The sequence below is a fragment of the Microtus ochrogaster genome, chromosome 10, assembly GCF_000317375.1.
Source record: "Microtus ochrogaster isolate Prairie Vole_2 chromosome 10, MicOch1.0, whole genome shotgun sequence".
Classification (NCBI taxonomy): Eukaryota; Metazoa; Chordata; class Mammalia; order Rodentia; family Cricetidae; genus Microtus; species Microtus ochrogaster.
This window is the reverse complement of record NC_022016.1, coordinates 51,481,520-51,491,389: the sequence shown is the minus strand read 5'-3', so window position 1 is coordinate 51,491,389 and position 9,870 is coordinate 51,481,520. Positions and strand designations below refer to the sequence as shown.

At 43.5% G+C, this 9,870-nt stretch overlaps 1 protein-coding gene across 2 annotated transcripts in view; it reads right to left on the bottom strand.

Moving 5' to 3' along the window:
• Wdtc1 (WD and tetratricopeptide repeats 1) overlaps positions 1-9,870 on the bottom strand; it is a 47,128-nt gene that overhangs the window by 26,295 nt on the left and 10,963 nt on the right. For both annotated transcript variants that reach the window (XM_013348443.2, XM_005353103.3), the window contains exon 2: positions 208-354. In XM_013348443.2, the coding sequence (XP_013203897.1) occupies positions 208-255 (48 nt within the window). In that variant the 5' untranslated portion in view covers positions 256-354. The remainder of the gene's footprint in view (positions 1-207; positions 355-9,870) is intronic.

Sequence of the window (9,870 nt, the reverse complement as noted above, 5' to 3'; positions counted from 1 at the left end):
CCTAAGACCACGAGAAAACACAGATATTCACACTACAATTCACAACAGAAGCAACATTACAGTTAGAAGTAGTAATGAAAATAATTTTAGGGTTTGGGGTCCCAACATGAGAAACTGTATTAATCGGTTGCAGCATTAGGAAGGTCGAGAACCACTGTAGGAGAAAAAAGTGTCTAAGGCACTGGTTAGAAGGTCCGGGCTGCTTACCTTGATTTGCCTACGAATGAGGTCTCTAGTAATGTTGACTTTTGCCATCTTCTCTTAATGGTTCAACAGAAGGAAGCTATAGAAGGATCTTCAAGACCCTTGCACATTCCAACCAAGCCCAGGTCCACAAGACAAGCATTTAATTACCTGCAAGGAAAACAAAAAGCGCCATCAAGCCTTGGGAATGGAATAGGTACCTTCACAAGCCTGGTCCCACTCCTAAGACAGCCCACTAGCCCACTCAGTAATTTATGACATGGGGGGCTGGCCCTGCTCCGCAGTACTCAAGAACTCCTGAGTGGGTAAAGATCAAGCACAGTGACTCATAACCACAGGGAGCACTGAGCAAGCACGTGAGGAGTCGTGATGCCTAACCAGGAATGGCTGTGGATGCAGGAAGGAAAACGGCAAAACAAATGTCAATGTCCACTTGTCCCATCACACCAGTGGCGAACTATCTGAACTATCACACTTTAGATCCGAGACCCTCAGCCAGACTCTCCCACAAATCAGTACCATAGACAAACAGTTTCACAAAATCAAAACCTCAAAAAGGGGGGCTTCCAGAGAACTGACACAGGGAAGCTCCAGGCCCACTTCCAGGTCTTGCCCTATACACCTATTTGTTTATATCCTTGTAAAAAAAAAATCCTTTATAATAAATCAGCTTTCCTACTGCTACTCTATGACTAGCAGTGGGCATGTGTAGTGGAGAGAGATCTCCTTGTGGAATTGCTTCATTCTCCTCCCACCTTAAGTGAGCTTCAGGAACCCAGGTGGCCAGACTCGTGTGGCAGGAGCTTTAGCTATTGAGCCATCTCACCAGCTCCAGTATTTGTTTGTTTTCTAGTTTTTTGGAACAGGGTTTCTCTGTGTAACATGCCCTGGCTGTCCTGGAACTCAGAGAAGAACTTGCCTCTGCATTCCAAGTGCTGGTATTAAAACCATGTGCCACCGCCACCCAGATCCAATACTTTTTAACTTAAAAATGTTTTTAAATTTTCCATGTATCTTTGTGAGTTTGAGGCTAGCCTGGTCTACAAGAGCTAGTTCCAGGACAGGCTCCAAAGCTACAGAGAAACCCTGTCTCGAAAAACAAACAAACAAAAATTTCCATGTAGGAGTATTATTCTGCCTGCATGTACGTCTGGAGACCAGGTGCTGCAGGATCCCTGGGGAACTGGTATTGCAGTGTGGGTTATGAGCTGCCATGTGACAGGCGCACAGAATCAAACCTGGGTTCTCGGGGGGGGGGGCTTTCAATCACTGAGCAATCTCTCCAGGCCTACCTACTAATTAAAAAAATTATTATTATTATTATTATTATTATTATTATTTTTGTTTTTCGAGACAGGGTTTCTCTGTGGTTTTGGAGCCTGTCCTGGAATTAGCTCTTGTAGACCAGGCTGGTCTCGAACTCTCACAGAGATCCGCCTGCCTCTGCCTCCCGAGTGCTGGGATTAAAGGCGTGCGCCACCATCACCCAGCCCTAGTATTATTTTTTAAAGATGTATTTATTTATTATATATACAATATTCTGCCTGCATGTATCCCTGTGGGACAGAAGAGGACACCAGATCTCATTACAGATGGCTGTGAGCCACCCTGTGGTAGCTGGGAATTGAACTCAGGACCTCCAGAAGAACAGCCAGTGCTCTTAACCTCTGAGCCATTTCACCAGTGCCAAAAAAACTTATTATTTTAAATTATGTATGTGTGTGCTTCTGTGTAGGCACATACACATGAGGGTAAGGGCCAGCAGAGTCACATCTCCTATAAGCTGGAGTTACAGGCAGTTGTCACCAATGTATTAATCAAACCGTGGTCCTCTGGAAGAGCAATACCTGCTCTTTACCATGAAGCCATTTCCCCAGTCCCTAGTAAATGTTTTGATTTTTTTTTTTTTGAGATTAGGGGTTTTTTTTTTGTCTAAGTATTTTCTATTAATTATTTTTTTTCCAGCCTGTTCACAGTTTCCCTTCTCTCCCCCTATCCACGCCTCCTTTTTCTTCAGAAAAGCAAAGGCCTCCCATGTATATCAGCCAGTAAGGGCAAAAGATTAGGCACATCCTCCCCTATTAAGGCTGGACGAGGGAACTCAACAAGACAGGGTCCCAAAAGCAGGTCCACGTCAGAGACAGCGCCTGCTCCCTCTGATCGGAGTCCCACAAGACCAAGCTACACAATTGTAACCTAGTGCAGAGGGCCTAGGTCAGTCCTACACAAGTTCTCTGGTTGGCAGTTGAGTCTCTGGGAGCCTCTAGGAGCCCAGATTAGTTGATTCTGTGGGTTTTCTTGTGGTGTCCTTGACCCAGAAAAAGTTTTTTGTTTTTTTTTTAAAGAAGAATGCAAAAAATGTGCAATGACAAAGCCCATGATTCAACTGAATAAATTCCTAGGGGCTGGAGATGGCTCAGCGGTTAAGAGCACTTGGCTGCTCTTCCAGAGGACCAGGGTTCAATTCCCAGTACCCACATGGCAGCTAACAACTGTCTGTAACTCCAACATCTGACACCCTCACACAGACATGCAGGCAGGCAAAACACCAATGTACATAAAATAAGAATAAATAAATTATAAAAGAAATTCTTCCTCAGTATCTGGATAGTTAGCCTTTGTCCCACCATATCTATTCCTATACCATCTAATTCTGTTTAAAAGAGCAAGAAATACAATTCTTTAATATATAGCAAAAGGAAACACAAATGCAAGAAGAAAATTCAAGTATATTCATCACAGATTTTGTTGCTGGAAAAAAAAACCCACACAAGTTCTCAATATTAACAGTCTGGTGAAACAACGTATTGCCACATAACATCATAGAGATTAGAAATGATAATCACAGGTCATCAAAATGGCTCAGTGTAAGGTTACTTGCCACCAAGACAGACAACCTTAGTTAAATCCTTGGGAACCACATGATAGAAAGAGAAATTCCAGCCATCATGTGTGCAGCCACACACATATGCACACTCCACACATAAAAATCAATGCAGTATAAAGTTTTTTTTTAAAAAAGAAATGAGAGCCATGAAGGAAAAATGTCTATGCTATGTGCAGCCCTTAAACAAACACTATACCTCAGCTAAGTGTTAAAAGTGAAATATCACTACTTTGGGGTTATAATAAGACTTTTTCATTCTACTTTCCAAGTGTTCTGAAGCAGTGGTTCTCAACCTGTGGGACGGGAGCCCTTTGGGGGTCGAGTATCAGATATCCTGCATATCAGATATTTGTATTACATTCATAACAGCAGCAAAATTAGTTATGAAGTAACAACAAAATAAATTTACGGCTGGGGGTCACCACAACATGAGGGATTATATTAAAAGGTTGAGAGCATTAGAAAGGGAGAAGGGGAAGGAACACATGTTAACCAGAGATTGGTATTGGGTATCTTCCTTTTACAGCTTTCCATGGTTTTTTTTAAACACAGGCTCTCTCACTGGACTTAGAGCGCACTGTGTGGGCAGACTAGCTGACCAGGGACTCTCCTGTCTCTGCCTCCCCAGTGCTAGCATTCCTAGCGGGTATCACCATGCCTGGGTTTCTGGTGAAAGAAACTTAAGAGCCTTCTGCTTGCACGGCCAGTACTTTAACAACCAAGCCACGGGTCTACTCATCAAGGCATGTTTAGTTTTAATTAGGAAGGAATAAAACCCCCAAAAGTTGCTTAGAGCTTGGGATGGCTTTTTTTCAACCTCTGCATGGCAAAAAAGGTGGTAAGCACATTGTTGTTGTCATTTTGTTTGTTGTTTTTCCAAGACAGGGTTTCTCCATGTAGTTCTGGCTGTTCTAGAACTTGCTCTACAGACCAGGCTGGCCTCCAACTCAGAGATTTGTCTGCCTCTGTCTTCCAAGCGCCAGGATCAGTGCCATGCGCCTCCACCACCCAGCTTCCTGCTATCATTTTGAACAGAAGCAAACAGATTCAGGGGCATGTAGCTGTTTCAGTGTCACAAGTGAAGGACCTCAAGCCCAAGCTTGACGACTCAAAGCCCGTGTTCTTAATCACAATGCTATGTTCTCTTCCAAAGCAATGGCCACCATGAGAATCCAAAGAGCCAACCGAATCACAGCTTCCTTTGCAGCACTAACCAGGTGTTTAACATGGAGAATACTGAGAAAGAAACAGCACTTACAACAGAGCTCAGAATCAAAACAAACGATTTTAGTTAAGATACATGTGTGGCTTCAAAATACAGAAATACAGAAAGGGAAGGAAGAAAATCAGACATACAGGAAACCAGTCAGTTAGGAGGTAAAATAAAAATATGGATTTAAACCCGTTAACTTTGACACAACTAATACCTACTTAGCATTTTAATGACCATTTCTGCCCTGTCCTGAGAAGAAATGGTAACACACTGGAAAACCGTCCTGGAATACAGCCTGGCTTTCTCAAAAAAACGAAGAGTGCCTTCCCACAAAGTTTGGTGGGCACACCTAACTTGAGAAAAGATTTACAGAGGAAGAAATGCCTTTATATCTACCAAGGGCACGACTAGTTTCATATTTCCACCCAAAAGTCTCTCAAACAAAGAATTAGATTGATAAATCAAAACTTATTTCAAGATGAAATAATGAAATAAGAAGATGAAATCATGGCCAACTTCTCAGTGCTACCTCCGTGAGCATTCTTGAGAGTCAACAGGTCAGTTACTGTAGCTCAAATTCTAGTAATAATTCTTACTACCTGAGTCAGAGGTCAGAGAAGCAAAGAAGTCGGCCACTATGAAATATGAAATACTCAGACCAAATGGGGTATCTTGTCTCTCCGCGTCCTCAGACTGAATGTTTGAGCTCCTCTCTCTTCCTACCTTATCTCCACGTCCTCAGACTGAATGTTTGAGCTCCTCTCTCTTCCCACCTTATCTCCACGTCCTCAGACTGAATGTTTGAGCTCCCCTCTCTTCCCACCTTATATTCCTCATCTCCCTTCCTGTCTCCGCTTCCCTAGCGCTGGGATTAAAGGTAAGGTATGAGTTCTGTTTCTCCTTTAGAATTGATCTTGCGTAGTCCAGGATGGCCTTGAACTCACAGAGGTCCATCAGCCTCTGCTTCCCCGGTGCTGGATTAAAGGTGTGTGCCACCACTGTCTGGCCTCTATGGCTAACCAGCAGCAAACTCTGCACTCTGATCTTCAGATCACAAACAATCATAAGGTACAGAAGCTTGGGAAAGGGGGACACTGACATCCAGCAGCGACATACATGATCAAACACTAAAGATGGCACTAACAGGAATTCATTCTCAGATGCGGTATGCAAATTACATAATAGCTGAAATTAATAATTTCAAGAATTTTAGCACAAGAATTTTAATGAGGTAGACTTGGAAGGATTAACTGAATCTTACTTATACTAATTTATTCGTACATTTTAGAGCCAGCACGGAACAGGACATTAGCCACGGGGAAGAACATGACAATATGGAAGCCACTAGAAAAGGAGAGCATGTTCTGCTCATTCCGAGGCGGGGTGCTGAGTGCCACACCCCAACTTTCACACTCGGAGCTGGAAGAACATGGAGAGCTAATTTGTTTAGAGAAAATGAAAGCTCAGTAAAGACTTTCTCTAGCCAGAGGACAAAGGTTTTCAAGATATGATCTGTAATTAGGACGCTACAGAGCAGCCCAAACAGACACTCATGAAAGGAGGAGAAAGTGACTCGTCTAAGGCGGGCCAGCAAGAGGAAAACCATGACATAATGGCTAACAGAAGGATGAGCTGAGCCAGCAGCTAAGCAGATGTCACACCTCTCTGAAGGCATTCTCCCAAGGGCTGAAAATCATTAGCATGTCACCTTTAACCCCATCCTACCTGCAATTTTTTAGCTTTGGCTATTAGGAAACTTTCCTCTATGAGGACAACACTAATAAGAAACTAATATTCAGGGCCAGCAAGATGACTTAGCAGGTAAAGGGACTTGCCAAACATATCTGGAACTTAAATTCAATTCCTAGAACCCACATGTAACACGGAAAAAGAAATCTTAACTTCATGAAGTTGTCCTTGACATTCATATACACTGTGGCATGTGCACGCCCATTTAACCGCACGCGCGTGTGCGCGCGTGTGTGTAAAACCATACACATACAAAATACTAAGGGCTGGAGAGATGGCTCAGAGGTTAAGAGCATTGCCTGCTCTTCCAAAGGTCCTGAGTTCAATTCCCAGCAACCACATGGTGGCTCATAACCATCTGTAATGAGGTCTGGTGCCCTCTTCTGGCCTGCAGGCATACACACAGAATATTGTATACATAATAAACAAATATTAAAATAAATAAATAAATACTAAGTAAAATAAAAATAGCTGGGTTTGGTGAGAAAACGATCTCCTCCTAATGCAAAAGGAAAGAGCACCAACAACGTAAGAGGCGAGGCTGGTGAAGTTATCCATCCGGAACCAAGGACTATGTTAACACGCAAACATAAAGAACAACCCACTTCATGTTGGTCATAGCCCTTCGTCTGCCTAGATAATGCAGCAGAAAAGATAACACAAAATGGATTTTATGAATGTAGCATGTTGGGGCTGGAGAGATGGCTCAGTGGTTAGGAGCACTGGCTGTTCTTCCACAGAACCCCAGTTCAATTCTAAGCACCCACATGGCAGCTCACAACAGTCTGTAACTCCGGCTCCTGGGGATCTGACCCCTTTAGAGGCATATATGCGGGAAAAACACCAATTCACGTAAAAGAAAATCATGCACCTAGGCATAAATTCCAGCCCTCTCAGTGTGCCAAGACTTCACCTGAGGTCCAATTTGCACATCTGCAGAATGAAAACAGGGTAGGCATACCTACCTCAGTGGGCAGCTCTAAGTGTGAACGTATACAACAACAGTGCCTGGACTTGGGAAGTAGTGCTACACCGTCTATCAGGAAGAAAGCTGACATTGGGGATCCCATCACAGGACTGTAGGTGACAGAGCCTGGTGTCCTTACTCATAGCTTTAAGTTGGGAGATCAAAAGGAAAACTGTAACTTTGTTTTAAAAAGGAAACTCCACACAAAACCTCATGCAGTGATGTTTAGAGACGTGCTGGACAAAAAGAAAAGCAATTCAATGCCTCAATAGATAAATCAAATGTAGAGATGGTTATCTGACAAAAAAAAAAAAAAGCAATAAAAACTCCAGGCCTGGTAGTGCATGCCTGTAAACTTAGGGGTTTAGGCAGGAGGCTACCTGAGCTACAAACACTATCTCAAAAAAAAAAAAAAAAAAAGTGTGGGTGCTGTGATGATAACCCAATAAAGTGTTTGCAAGTTCCATCCCCCAACCTACTTAAAGCTAGGTCAAGTGGCACGCTCTTGTAAGGCTGGGAGATGGGAGAGACAGGTAGATTCTTGGAGCTTGCTAGCCAGCTGGCCTAGACTGTACCTCAGAAAGTGGTGGCAGTGAGGGTACAACATGAAGTGAGATGCGTCAGCAGGTACAGCGCTCACCATGCAAGCCTGACAACGCGAGTGTATCCCAGGGGCCCACAGAGGACAGGACCAGCTTTTCTAAGTTGTCCTCTGAGCCACACAGATGGCACGGTTGTGACCACACCTCTACTTATCATATACACACAAAAAATTCTAATAAAGTGGGCCACACCTGAGGCTGACTTCTTGCCTTCACATATAACTCAAAAGACACATTCACACATAACCACAACACACATTTGCACCCACCAACTCACTAGCCAAAGAATAAACTTCTGGAAAGATCCCAGTGAATGGTGATGTCATATGATCTAATCCTTGAAATGTTTAGAGCTTGGAAATAAGAGACAGCAGAACAGAAGACAGCAAAAGGATGCGGCCTTTTAAATTGAAGCAGAATTCCATAAGACTAGTCATTTCTGAATACACAAGTCAACGGTCTCCCACACACATACTGTTGTACAACCACCACCCCTAGCTTCTTCCAGAACATCTGTATTACTCCACACCCAGCAAGTAGTCAGTTCCCATCCCCAACGCCTGACAAACACCATTTTCCATTCTGTCTTGGAGGATCTACCTACTCCAGACGTTCCATTAGCAATATACGGCCTTCTCCATACTCCAGATGCTTCATTAGCAATATATGGCTTTCTCTGTCTGGCTTCTTTCATTTATCATAATTTTATTTAAGATCCATTTTGCACTATCTGTACTTCACTTCTTTTTCTGGCTAAATAGTATTCCACTACACTGATACAGTACATTGTGGTCATCTACTGGCTGCTGTGAACATCCGTAAAGAGACCCTGGCTGGGAATGCATCTCAGGATAGATCAGTTCTAGCATGTACAAAGAATGGAGCTCTTCATCTCACTCAGGTCCCTTTAAAACTCTCTCTAGTCAGGCGGTGGTGGCGCATGCCTTTAATCCCAGCACTAGCGAGGCAGAGGCAAGCAGATCTCTGAGTTTGAGGCCAGCCTTGTCTAAGAGTGAGTTCCAGGACAGCCTCCAAAGCTACACAGAGAAACACTGTCGTCAAAAAAAAAAAACAAAAAAAACAAAAAACCCTCTTTCTAGTTGAGCAGTGATAGAAGACACCTTTAATCCTAGTGGGGGGGCAGAGGCAGGCGGATCTCCATGAGTTTGAGGCCAGCCTGGACTACAGAGTTTTCCAGAACACCCAGGCTACAGAGAAAAGCCCTGTCTTGAAATCAAAACAAAACAAAACAAAAACTAATGAAAATAGAACAGCTGAACTATAATTTATGTCATGACATTTCTGGCATCTGAATATTTCAACTATATATAAAAAAGCTTTCAAACTCTTTTCCTTTCCACTTCAAAATCACAACTCAGAAAGGAAAGCTGGTTCTTAACTCCTCCCGTCTCCTCCCTGAACTGTGGTTTTGCAGCTTCTGTTCCTTCAAGGCCTGCTCTTCACCTGATTCATCTCATAATGTTCCCAAGGCTGAACTTGGCAGATGCCAGTAACGACTGAATAAACAGCGTGGCTAGCTGTGTACACAATGCATTATGCCTGCCCAACTACCTTTGCTCATGCTTTTAATTTGCTTCACAGCAATCCCACGAGGAAGCCACGATGCTATTCTCATCCCCACTTAAGGAAGATGAAGCACACACTCCATGGTGCTGAGGAAGGACCAGGAGGGGCTGGGATCCTATCTATCCCCATCATGCCCTCGGCCAGCTTCTACCTTAACTGATAGGAACTGAGAGAGAATGCACTCTGTCCAATTTTTCTTCCGTCTATAAAATGAGAATTATTAGCTGGGAGTGGTGGTGCACAGCTATAAAACCAGCATTTGGGAGGAAGGCAGAGATCAGGCCAGCCTCAGTAACAGAGTGAGTTGGAAGCTAGCCTGGGCTACATTAAGACCTATCTTAGTTTTCTATTGCTATGACAGAACACCATGAGCAAGGCACTTGATCTGGTGATCATAGCTCCGCAGGGTTAGAGTCCATGATAACCATCATGGCAGCAGAAATGGTGCCGGAGCAGTAGCTAAGAGTTCACATCTTGATCCACAGGTCCAAAAAATGGCATGAGCTTAATACTCACCCACAGTGACACACCTCCTCTAACAAGACCACACCTACTAATCCTTCCCAAATAATTCCAACCAGTGACCATTTAAACCATCACAAGACCCTCTCAAAAAAGGAAAAGAAAAAGGAAAGAAAGAAAGCCGGGCGGTGGTGGCGCA